The sequence below is a fragment of the Cryptotermes secundus genome, unplaced genomic scaffold, assembly GCF_002891405.2.
Source record: "Cryptotermes secundus unplaced genomic scaffold, Csec_1.0 scaffold526, whole genome shotgun sequence".
Lineage (NCBI taxonomy): Eukaryota > Metazoa > Arthropoda > Insecta > Blattodea > Kalotermitidae > Cryptotermes > Cryptotermes secundus.
In genome coordinates this window covers 1170387-1183210 of record NW_019721013.1, presented here as the reverse complement: position 1 = coordinate 1183210, position 12824 = coordinate 1170387, and the positions used below count along the sequence as shown (strand labels likewise).

The following is a 12824-nucleotide window of genomic DNA, read 5'->3' as shown; positions in this document are numbered from 1 at the left end:
TTTTGTAGAACGAAAACATTAACAAGTATTACTCTGAGAGTAACTGCTGCTAATGAATATGCAACAGTTGAGAGGGAATTGTGTTTGTTTCTACATTGGGATAAACAACTTGACAACTACCTGAGATCTGAGGTTTTCACAGTGGTGACTGGTTATACACGTGTGTAGTCTAGTACATGCACACCAATGTTTCAGAGGTACGTGCTGCCTGTCCTCAATGTACGACTGAAAATGGAACCAATATGTTCCTAGACCGCGCCACAGCTCAAGAGGTTGGCCGCTGGCTTCCCACCGTGGCGACCCAGGTTCGATCCTGGGTCTGGTCAAGTGGGATTTGTGGTGAACTAAGGGGCCATGGGGCAGGTTTTCTCCAAGTACTTCGCCTGCCAATCCTCATTCCACCAACTGCTCCACAGTCACCCTCACCTATCATCTGGGGCTATTACAAAAGGCCAGTTGTGGCTGCAGTACAAGGGACTTAGTCCCACCCCACTAGTTCCTACAAAGTGCTGGTAATCACCTGCCAGGCTATGGAGTCATAGGTGCCTTAAAAGAGCTGTGTCCACCTGAACCTGCAGGTTTCATGTAAACTGAACAGAGTTGAGTGATGGTTATAATGCTGTCACATTCTGTAGTTCATTCAAAAGACCCTAAGTGAAACTGCATGCGGCATCTGAATCCCACATGAAGTGTATTCATTACACGACACCTCTAGTACATTTAAATAACATTTTAAAATTTAGTTTGTACTTCACAGGAAACATGCGGTGCTTTCCATACAAAAACCAGTCGACAAATGCTATTCTGGGAAATTACTGCTAATTGTTCCAAGAATGATATGACACACACAGATATAATCAGTGGGCAAAATGCAGAGTTTTGAATGTTAAATTCAGTGGTACATTTCCTTGCAGTCTCTCTTCCCTACATCATTACATTAAAGGCTTCTACGTTTGCCCAGTTCGTGCGTAACTTGTCTTGCCTGGCTTTTATGTCCTCTTCCATTTCAACATACACGTGTTTCCACAATGGTTCAATCTGTGCGCAGTGGGCATGTGGAGCCAACTTTTCTCTTTATTTGTTGCCTCGTCTGTTCCATGTTCATGGTATGACTATAAAATTCAATCTTCAATCCAGTGCAATATAACTTCTCCTGAAGTTTCCACTTGTTATATGTTTAGCTTGCATGGATATTGACACAAAATTGTCACGTATTTACGGTTGTGACCACTGCCGAAGAATCTAATACGATCCAAACCACCAACTTCTGACACCAAAATGTCATGTATAGAGTGGTTCGTGTGATGAACAGGTTGTAGATCGGATGATTGGATTTACTGGCACTTCAATTACAATCTCTCGTAATTACAATTACTACAGTGCTATCGCTGATTTACACAATTTACAGTTTACCACTGCACATGCACTAGGATTCTCACTTCCCTTTAGTCGTCTCCTAGCAACAGATCTCAACACAGACACTGTCACTTCAAATCACTATGAAGTCTTCATGTTTTCAATCACTCTGTACCCCTCTGTCCTAATCTGTACTCAACAAATCTTCACAATTCACTAAGGACATGCTCCATTCTCGTCCTTGTATTCCCAACTGCCTTGTAGCTTCTGCTACTACAAATGACCTTCACTGTCTCATATAAACCTTCTGCATGGACCACACAGAAAACACAGCCCCTCTATTGTGTGTGACATCACTGCCTACGCAGAATGTGTTTACTGAGTCGTTGCCTAGCAATGACCATATATTGTTTTCACGCACTTAAGCAAGAAGGTGTTTATTGCATCATTGCCTAGCTATACATGTTACAATATAATCACAACAGTACTTTAAAGGGTTAATATTGGGGCAAATGTTTTTCAAACAAAGAAAACTAGACAAACAGCTGTGCAATTGGTACACAAGGTTTAACGGCAACACTGTGTAGTGCTTCATAAAGCCAGACCAGGTGAAGTGCCCAGTGGAAATCACAGCATATTCTGTGCTGAGTTGTCACATCTCCCTCCACATCTGCACTGCCAAACCCAGAATAAGAGTTACCTTTGCATCTGCTGCCACAGCTCGACTTGCTGCTTGCTGGCGTGCGGTACAGGCTGACACAAGAACTGCCTCACATGCTTCCCAACTGGTAGCAATGCTGATGATGAAACAGCCAGACTGGCATCAATCACCTGCAGTGTGTACTCAAACTGACTCACCAGCTCACCATTCCTTCTGCAACACGTTAATGCAACAACATTATAAATAGACTATATTAATGCAGATGCTCCTGAAAATGGTGCAAGTAAAATGCAAACAGCAACAAATTTGTGTTCATGTACAGTCAGTGGTGCAAAACTTGTTAGTCTGCTGACAGCATGACATTAAGTTCTTCTTAAGACCCAAGTCGGCACTAGTTTAGTGTATGGCAATCAAGTGCTTGGTCTTACAGAACACTTCTTATATGAGCTGGCCTACTGACTAAGTTCATATTCATGTCAATATCCACAGCTGTGTGGTGATCAATGGATAAATGTCTATCTGTCACTATCAAATTACCAAATACCATTACGAACTCCAAGCGATGCGTGCAACTTACACAGCTTCATCCGTCTTCAGTACGAGCTGCAATGACGGTACCGTCCACTTGGAAAGCCATCTGTAATGAACACTCAATTTCGACACAGCTTCCTCAATTAAGTTCCTGGTTCTCAATCCTTTCTTCTTCCTGTCGGTACAGACGAGCTGTAAATCTCCAAGCTCTGACAACCGGAATCTCCACTCCAGAGCTTCATACAGCCTGTTACACTGAGCAACATCAAGGGATGTGTCCTCGGACTTCAAGGCAGCCTCAAAGCATTCATCAAACTGACGTATAAGAGGTGAAAATTTGGTAATGACACAATGGCTTGTAATGTCATCTGCGAGAGTGCCTGGTAAACAAATAAATTCATAAATGTGTAGCTCTTCTACAGCAAACATACAGAATTATGCAATATAATAATGGAAATACTTCTGCAACTTTGCACTAAGAAGATACTGCACTCACCAGCAAAACATTCTGTAACCCAGTCTAACGTCGTCTCATCCACTCAGAACCGAATATAAGTGACAGTATCACTGCCCTGATCTCACAGCTTTGTGCATCTGCCATGTTGTTATTTGCAGGAAATAAAAAGGTAAGAGGTAGAGGTGGCCTCCAATGGCATGATGATTTTTGCAAAGATTATTAAGTTGGTTCAAAAGTTTGAAGGGGACACAGGCAGAATGGTGATCTCATAAGCCTATCTTTTTTCCTCAAGTAAGAAAAAAATGTGTATGCAGTGAAATGCAGCTGAGCTGATGACAACTGATGTGCAGGAGCACATCAAAGAAAGTCAGAAGCAAACATGCATGATTAGGATTATGTGTTCACTTGCAGACATGTCAGGACAATGAACTGCACATGCTAAATAAGTACATCACTTGCATACCGTGCATCAAAGCTGTTGAATATTCCACCACTGTCAGAGACTTCTGTTTGCCAGGAAGTGTTTCTTCAGTCACTCTTTCTGTCTGTATTTTCTTCAGGGTGAACCAAAGGAGAAGAGACAGTTTATTTACTCCTACACATGCAGAACATCTGGAACCACAAAATGCTGCAATGTGTGGAAGCAGATGAATGTCCCACGGTAAGTCCCGTACACTGTACATACTTTTCACAAGATTTACATGAATGTTTGGAGATGAAGAAAAGGCTCGGCAAAGAGTTCTCTTCAACATTTCACATACTTTTTGATATTTCTTCAAAATAATCTCAGCAGTCACCCCTTGACACTTCCTCTTACATTCAGTGATCAAATTCAAGAGCCACTCATGCCGAAGTTCTACGTCACTTTGAGTCGCTGCTCCATAGAACATGAGCAGAAGATTTGGAATGAGCTCAATCACGTTGACAACTGCTGCTACTTTACTTCCAGCAACATTTTCATCATGAACATCCAGCAGTTGGTTCAGTGGTCCCGTGTCTGAACACTGTTTCATGCATCCCACTTCCGTGAGTTCATCAGAGTGCTTGGATCCAGATGAAACACTTGCTTCTAACATGGCTTTCAGCACTGAACCTTGCTGTTTCAAAACAGCAAATGATGCATTTACTTTCACTCTGGAAATGTTCAACGTGAAAACATCCATTGCAAAACCATCTTCTAAGTGCTCATGGCGGGTTTCTTGTACGAGGGAGCTATTGTGTAGTGTCTCTGTTAACAGCTGACTCAACTTTTGTTTCAAGTCTGAACATCGTGATGATCCAGAGGCAGTTCTCACACACGACTTTATGTAGACATCACTGCAGCTGGACAGGAAGGCTTCATACTGACACTGGCCAAGGGATATCTGCTGTGATATCAGGAGTGCCGCATCAAGAAGTTGAGCTATCCGGGGTTCACCCAGACCTGAGAACAATACAGAACCTCAAAACATATTCTTACATGTGTGGTATTTGTGGTACTTGCATTTCCATTCAATTCTGGCTGTTCTCTGTCTGCTGCAAAATCTAGAGAGGCTTTCACATGAAAGGTTGACTTAAGATGCAACGTGATATACATCTGCAAAGCCAAAGTTTCATATTTCATGAGTTATTCCATGCACAGAAACAGCACAATGAAGATGTTTTAGCAGTTAGATGTAAACCAATGAAAATTTAAGTCTTAAGAAAAATGAAGACTAAAAATAATTATGAAGATTACTATGGTTAGGGCAACTAAAGGAAGTGTGGAGATTAATATTTCTGTATTCGTGTAATGAAATTCCTAAAAAGATAAAGCTATCCCTGTATCAGGCAGTGAAAGTCCATAGGGTTGTGAGATGTCGAAGCTCCCACATTTTCTATTGACAATTGGCTTCCAAATGGTGGTAAGGTTGTCAGCCTTACCTGCTGCACGCCCTATACCCCCAGGAAGATTCCTGGTACTCATTTCTTTTAGAGACTGAGTTGACCGCAAGGCCATAGTGTAGCTGGAAGGATTAGGTCAATTTAAAAATCCAATGACTTCATCGGGATTCGAACCCACAACCTTCCGGCTTGTAGCATAGTGCCTCACTAAACTATGCTACCGCATGCATGCCTTTCCTAGGAAGACAATTCATAATAAATGTTATGTTATTTCAATTCCAGTTGCAGATATTAAGAATTTACATGGATGCTCATGGAAAAATTCTACAACACAATTACATCACAATGTGCTCTCACATGACATGAGCCCATATTTGAAGCTCAATGTTATCTCACTAAGCACTCACCTCGTTTCTCCTCAGTCATTACATTATGCACTGATAACAGCACATCCTGCTGACTCTGCAACCTCAACCCAGCATTGTACAGGAGGGACCTGAGGTCCAAGGAGCTGTACTCTTCTTCCTGCGGGCCCGGCAGGTAGATCTCAACTCCACGATTTCTCATGGCCCTGTAGGCAACATATCACATGCAGTGTGTAACAGTCATAAGCAAGCAACAGGGGAGTTCCTGTACCAACTAACACTCATAAGCTTTACAGAGTTCAGTAATTGGTGTTACATCCAATATCCTTCACAAATACAAAAACTATGGCCAAAAATACCAATAAGTTTTTACTGCTTACTTTATACTATGATTACAGAAACACTGAGCCTCAGGTTGCAAGGAACATGGCAATGTCAAGGTACACTTGTCATCATACACAAATGACCTAGCCTTTCTATTTCAAACTGTCACCAACAGAGAGCATCAGAAAGCCAATCTCTGAACTTCCAAGTAACTACCTTGTGGAGCCAATGACTTTCCAGGAAAGTTGTATTCATTGCAAATTTTAAATGGTCACCCAGGAAAGCACAAAGCCCTTCAAATCTCAATACAAGAGGTTAACTACTCATACATAAACCATGGAATAACCCCTTTAATGCAAGGCTCTTATGAGTTATGATCACAAACTAAATTCGCAATATACAGAACAGAAACTATGCCCAGTTCATGAAGCTTGGGAACTTCTGTCAGTGTCAGCTGAGTGTCCACTTGCTTCTGTGAAACAGGCACCTGAACACATGCATTTCGTTTTGCCAGTATGAATCATATTTTGCACATTTAAATACATGTGAGAGTATACAGTAGCCAGTGCTAGAACCCAAGAAATTGCTTATAAATGTCTGAGGAACTGTCATTCAAGGCAGGACTTGAATCCAGGATACCTCAGCAGAAATCATTCTATGTGTGCCATGTCAACACAAACAGCAGTCTGTCTTTAATTCTATGTTTGTAATTTTGCACTACTCTGCTTGTTACCTTTCTAACGAATTATGACCTGCTGCAGGGAGTGTGTCTTATGGGTTGTGACAAGGTGAACACCACTGCCACAAAAGTTTCACATCTCATATGAAGTAACACTGCAAAGTGTCTCAGTTACTAAATAATACAGAATTCAATACCGAGCAAAGGTCCAAGAGAAGATTATTTTGACTTGCCTTGATATTTCTCCATTGTGAGGATCCATAGTTAGGAAGAGCCGAAAGCCTGGGTGGGGGCAGATCGTAACAAGCTGGCCATCAGGGCCAACACCCCTCTCTCCAATCGTAAGAATGCCTCCAGGTTCCAGCAGGGCATTAAGACGATCCAACACAGCAGGTGAACACAAGTTAACGTTATCCACCAACAACCAGCAGCCATCTTGCAGACACTGTCATGAGAAGGTTGTTAAATGTCTGCAAAAACAGCTTCCTGAATTAAGAGAGAACTTCACAAGGCTTACCAATCAACTGTTCTTCACTGCTGCTGTAAAATATTCAACTACTTTGTCACTAATCTTCCCAGTTCTCACATCCGAGAGAGAGAGAGGGGACAGAGATTACCAGTATCTGCTTATTTACTCGTTTCTTTAGGTTTTATTTAAATGTTGACTGTGGTTCAAACTGTACAGCATCACATGATGGGATGACTAATGAACTAGGAGGTGGAAGGAAGCGGTCGTGGCCTATGAGAAGTTACCACACTGCTATCTGCCTGGAGAGAAGCATGAAACGCCGCAGTGAGGAGAGTTGGTGTCCTGACCAAGATCTGATTGGAGCACCCAGTGAGTATATGACAGAAGCATCACCACATAAAGCAGATTGCTTGATACAGTATGTACCAGTACTGTGAGGGGGGGGCTGCTTTGCCTGTGGATGTAGTCAAACTGAATAACTTTCTTTCCAGGACACTTACTTACCTTAACCAGAACACTGTCAATCCACTCAAACTTGCCACCAGCATTGAGACTTCCTTCCTTTGCTACATTCTGAGCTAGCTTCTTGAGTCTGTGTTCCAAAACCTTCAGTTCAGCCTCACAGGTCTGTTGGCCCAACTGGTGAGAGGCAGTGCCAGTCATCAATGCAACTACTATTGCTTGCAGGGCAGCCAATCGACACCCAAATAAACTAGTTTCAGTAATAAGTGTTTGGTGTTCCACATCTGGACCTGTGGAGAAAATCACTGCATATTATTCTGAGGTCACGCAGTCTTCTTGAATGTGACGCCATAGTAAATAGGTATCGATGTTCTGTAGGAACCTGTTTCCCTGCTGGAGGAGTGATGGGTCATATCTCATCTCTGGTGCATGGAAAGAATAGCCACAATAGTGAAATTTGAACTTGGCACCAGTCACTTTGCAGCACTGACCCTGCATGTCAATAGCCAGTATCTTTATAACATCAAAAGATGCTTTTGAATCTGTCTCGCCAGGGTCTAGCACGAAACCAGATGTGGTCTGCAGCACATGCTAGCTGCAGGCTGCTTCCTTCATGAAGGGCTTTGTATCTGGTAGTTCACTGGTTCAGATCTCGGCCTGGATACTGCATATCCTGACTGACGTGATTTATCTCGGCCCATTAAGATAAATGTCAAGGCAGTACATAAAATAAGGCCATGTCCATTGTAATTCATTACTTGCTGATCATCCTATCATTCGACATTACACAGTATGTGCCATTAGGTAAACCATAAGTAAATAAATGAATACTAATATGGTAAGGCAGGTTGAAAATTCAATGGGAAGTTTACATACAGGGGATGGACAAAAATATGGAAACACCCAACAAAAAACACATTACTGTGACTAATATGGTGTAGGACAACCTCTGGCTTGCAGTCTCCTTGGAATGGATAAATAGAGATCCTGTATGATTTTCAAGGGAATCTTGTACCATTCTTCCTGCAAAACATTGGCAAGTTCTGTTAACAATGATGGAGGTGGATAGTAAGCACGCAGATTGCTCTCCAAAACAGACCACAAAGGCTCAATAATATTGATATCTGGCGATTGTGGGGGCCATGGCAGACATGACACTTCATCTCCGTGCTCAGAAAACCAGTCCTGGATGATGTGAGCTGTGTGAACACGGGCACTGTCATCTTGGTTTGCACCATGGGATGGACCTCGGCTACCTTGGTTATGTAAGCACCCACATATGGGCCCCAACAATTTGCCTGTGTTCGAATTCTGTTAGCTCTGACATGATGCATTAAAAACTGCACAGAACACTGTCTCGACAACAAATGAAGCTTGCAACGTATTGCAGCGGTTTTATGCGTAGTGCTATTGGGCAGATAAGGCAGTGTCACCTATAAACGTCGCTAAAATAAACACTTCAATTGAGGCATGCATTTCACGAGGTGTTTCCATATTTTTGTCCATCCTTTGTATAAACTTGTATTTATCTGCTATCCCATGTCTGTCATTTGTAAGTCTTGTTCTCATTTCTTCCCCTTTCCTTCCCTCCTCTCCTTACGTTACAGCAGTTTCGATAACATGCCTTGATACACTGTCAACTCTGAACTACAGTAGATGTGTCTGATGGTTCATTTTTGCATTTAATTCCCATGGGAACCGTGAGAACAACATAATGTACAAGTGTGCCCTTCTCAGGCTATCTTGTAACGGGGTTCTTTACGTCTGCAGCCCGCAAGAAAACACGTGGCGAGCGTGAAATATTAACGGCACACTAAGTCTCGCTTTATATGCAACGCGTCTGCGCCGAGGTGAGGCAATTCCGCTGGGAAAGTGTTTTCTTGTACACGAGCTTACAAGTTGCAGGACGGACTTTTTGTGGCGGGCGTCTGCCTGAGCGGATGGATGGGCGAGAGGCCGCGGGTTCACAACAAACCGTCTGCTTCATGCATAGTTTAGCAAGCCCCAGCTCGGCGTAGAAAAGCCTTAAAGGGTTACAGAAGGCGCCAATGCAAGGCAGCGGGAAAGATGATGATTATGAGGATTGCAGAGGGGAACTGTGAAAGAGAAACCAGCGCGACCATGAGCAGCAAGCGTGAAAGGTGAAAGGCAGAATCAGGTACAGAGGTTACATCTGTTACTATGGGCCCCATCAAAATTTTTCCAAGGAGAAGAGGGAAAGCAGCCATGAAATTTACTTTCAAACTTATGTTTAAACCACTCTTTATTGACAACCCTCGAATATTCAGGAAATGACAACTTTCTGAGAGTAAATTTATTTCTTGTACCAGTATTATGCATGTTGCATTCTCCTTTAGAGCGTGATCTTTCCAAGAATTCATGGGTGGGGTAGATACCTGGGGTGCCCCCCACGCCACACCGGCGCCCGTGCGCAAATGGCGTAAAAACGGCAAATATGGAAGGTTATTAATGCGAAAGAAAGCCGAATGCTGGATGTGAGGTTCTCACGGCGGTAACTATGAGCAGTACGGCCTTCTGGGTTGTAATGCCGTGCAGACTGGAGGCGACCAGACGTTTCGCAGGAACATATCGCCTCCATCCTCAGGGTTGAAGAGTAGGATCACATACTACAGCCTAATATACGAGCCTATGATAACATTGAAGCATTGGTGGAATGATATTTGGTAGGGGAAACATAAATGCGGGGGGGGGGGGCTGCCCTGGGAATGAACCCATAAGCCGGTAGTGACCATCTAAGCTGCGGGGCAGGCACAACCCATCTTTGCCAGGCAGAGTTCAGGAGGGCTCAAGCGGTCATGGGTACACATGCTTCCTGAAGGTGGGCTGAGAATCAGAAATGTTCTACCATCCACTCCTCTGCGATTTAACTAGTTATTAAATGATGATTTATCAAGTACTGAGACACAAAGCACAGAATGGCAGCGTAAGCGATTCAGTCACATGACACATACGGCGACAGAGGTGACCAGAGGGACTGGGATAAATCACGACAGCCCCTTGGAACTGTGTTGCACACCGACTCGGAATCACTGAGCCAGCTTACATCATAATTTGGTACCCTTCGGAGCACAGTGGTGCCTCCAGGTGCCATCTGCTTTAACATTCAAAAGCCCTGCATTCTGCTCCGCACGGTACTCAGGAATACACAGCATTCAGAAGCTGGTCTCTGTGCTGCTTCAGGTACTGCTGTATACACGTACGTGTAACGCTCCTATCACAATTCCGACGTGATGCCTCAAAGCTTATTTCCCCTGCTGCTATAGCCATAATACACGAGTAAAAGTCGTTAAAATACACGAAAACAGCAAAAGTGGGTCCAGTCATTGCAACACGCATCTTGCGTGTCTAAGCCCCAACTTGTCTCGAGGTTACGCACCCATCCGCCATTCCGTTTTATTTATGAAGGGCAGATGGGAATGCCGAACAGGGTGCTTTATGGGCCCTGCTGTGTTCTGGTGAAGGTGGGCAACGGCCCCGGGGGAATCTGCCACCAACAGGCAGTACCTTGCTGCCAAGCGCATTGTGAAGGCAATACCTTGGTTCGAGAGCTGTCGGAAATCCTCCCACTGCCGCAGGAGCCCACATGACGCCTCTGCGACGTCACGACTCCCCGTCATCAGCCGACGTCTCACGGCAGCCATGAGGAGACGCTCCACGTGTGCAGCAATCTCATCCAAGTGACGACTATAGTCGGCCTGGCGGAAACAAACACAAATTCCCAGGATGTCAATTTACATCGATAAATCGATACGTCACACTACAGGAGAAAAAACTCGGATTCGACATCGAGAATAACGATATCAATAGTAATTTCTCGATAGCTTAAACTCATTTTCAATAGAAGTAGCACGCCACTGGCCCCTACCTTAAGCCAGATCAATCCAGTTTACACCCTGCTATTCCATAACTTCAGGATTTATTTTAATGTTATTCTTTCTCCTCATGCCTATTTCTTCCAAGTGGTTTCTTCCCTCCTGTATTTCCTACTATAATGTTACTGCATTTCTCTGCCAAGCGTGCTACATACCCTGCCTACTTCTAAAATATGTGGGGAGAGAAATGAGAAATAAAGGAAGACCGATATTTGCTATGGAGCCTGAAGGAAGGCAAGACGGAGCAATGGAATACAGCCGAATGTACGAGTACTATGTTACGTGCCATTTGTGAGCATATCGGGTCCTGACTTCGTCCAACGTCCCGTATTCGGAGCCGCACACGTTTCGAGCACTGGATCCGTTTCCGTCTTCAGTCCAAAAGATGGAGAGGCGTGCAATCTGTTGGGTTCGCCACGATTAGCAAACTGACTGGATTTTTCCAAAGTTTTTTCATCTGAAGATGGAAACAGATCCGGCCCTCGACACGTTTTCGGTTCGGAATAGCTGCGACAGATATAGTCCACAAACAATGTCAGAATCGTTTAGGAGTGATTTATATTTCATTTCTTGAATGCTGTCACGTTTCCTGACATGTCTACCTCTATTAATTAATGGCAACACACTTGTCGCGGCATTTGTAACATGTACAAGCGAGAGTTGGCTTCTGCCACACAAAAAAAAAATTTTAACGTACACAGAGTGGCGCGATTACCCAACTTTCCCCTAATATATCAGGCCATCGATTTTCGACATGACGGCCTGCCGCTCTGACAAGTTCAGCGTGTTCAGGTCACTTTCACTAACACGGCATATTGTATAGAAGATTATACAGAACATATCTACTTACTTACAATTAAGCTCTCAAAAATGGCGCGTGTTAGCGTGACACGCACATGGGAGGTACTCGGTTCTAACCTCGGCCGGCATATCAGATATCCTTCGTGGTTTTCCTTAGTCCTTACAGGCAAATTTCGAAAGATACCCTTACAGACTAGCTGCTGACAGCGTCTCCCGCTGAGCAATGCTACAAGGACGGGCAGAGCTGCCCCGTGCTCTCAGCTAACTCGATCTGCACCGGATAATTTCATTTGGGGGCCACACATTTCATGCCCTTCCGATATCGGCCATTTGGAATAAAGAGAGACGCCGAACACGGCGACCTTGTTGGTTTGTTAGTTGCTTCGTTTCAGTCACCCTTATCTGTTTACGCTACACCAGGCGTGCTGAGTAGTCACGTCCCCGGCTTCGCATTTGGACTGGCTCGGGTTCGTATCTCGGCACACACTGCCTATCCTGACTTAAGATTTTCGTGTTCTTTCACAGTCCCCCCCCCCAGGCAAACATCAAATTAGACCCTAGTCGTTTCTTTCCAGATTCCCTGCTATTTGTCTTTCATTAATCATCCTACCATCCGACCCCTTCTTACCGAGCGGACTGGCGTGGCGGCAACGCTCCGGGCTCGTAATCGGGAGGTGCTCGGTTAGAGTCTCGGCCGGAGGAACGGGCTAGCCCGAGGTTTCTCGTGGTTTTACCCAGTCCATCCAAGCAACTTCGCGCAGTGCCTCGACTAGCCATGAACGCTCCTTTCAAATCCTTCCCAGTTTATCCATTATCCTACGAATGGACACATACAGTGCTGCCACTGACGGCGTCGACAAAGAACGCACAAAAAGTTTCAGATGTTAGAAGTGCCGTTACGTCAGGACAGACAGACAAGTGGAGCTGAGTCACGTGGCATGTACAAATGGCATGGCCGGCACA

General features: G+C 44.2%; 1 protein-coding gene across 1 annotated transcript in view; it reads right to left on the bottom strand.

Moving 5' to 3' along the window:
- LOC111875246 (midasin) overlaps positions 1-12824 on the bottom strand; it is a 161972-nt gene that overhangs the window by 33098 nt on the left and 116050 nt on the right. The window contains exons 36-42 of the mRNA XM_023871314.2: positions 10724-10883; positions 7210-7457; positions 6470-6681; positions 5276-5439; positions 3469-4428; positions 2595-2928; positions 2057-2230 (exon numbers count right to left, since the gene is read on the bottom strand). Coding sequence (XP_023727082.1) covers positions 2057-2230; positions 2595-2928; positions 3469-4428; positions 5276-5439; positions 6470-6681; positions 7210-7457; positions 10724-10883 — 2252 coding nt within the window. The remainder of the gene's footprint in view (positions 1-2056; positions 2231-2594; positions 2929-3468; positions 4429-5275; positions 5440-6469; positions 6682-7209; positions 7458-10723; positions 10884-12824) is intronic.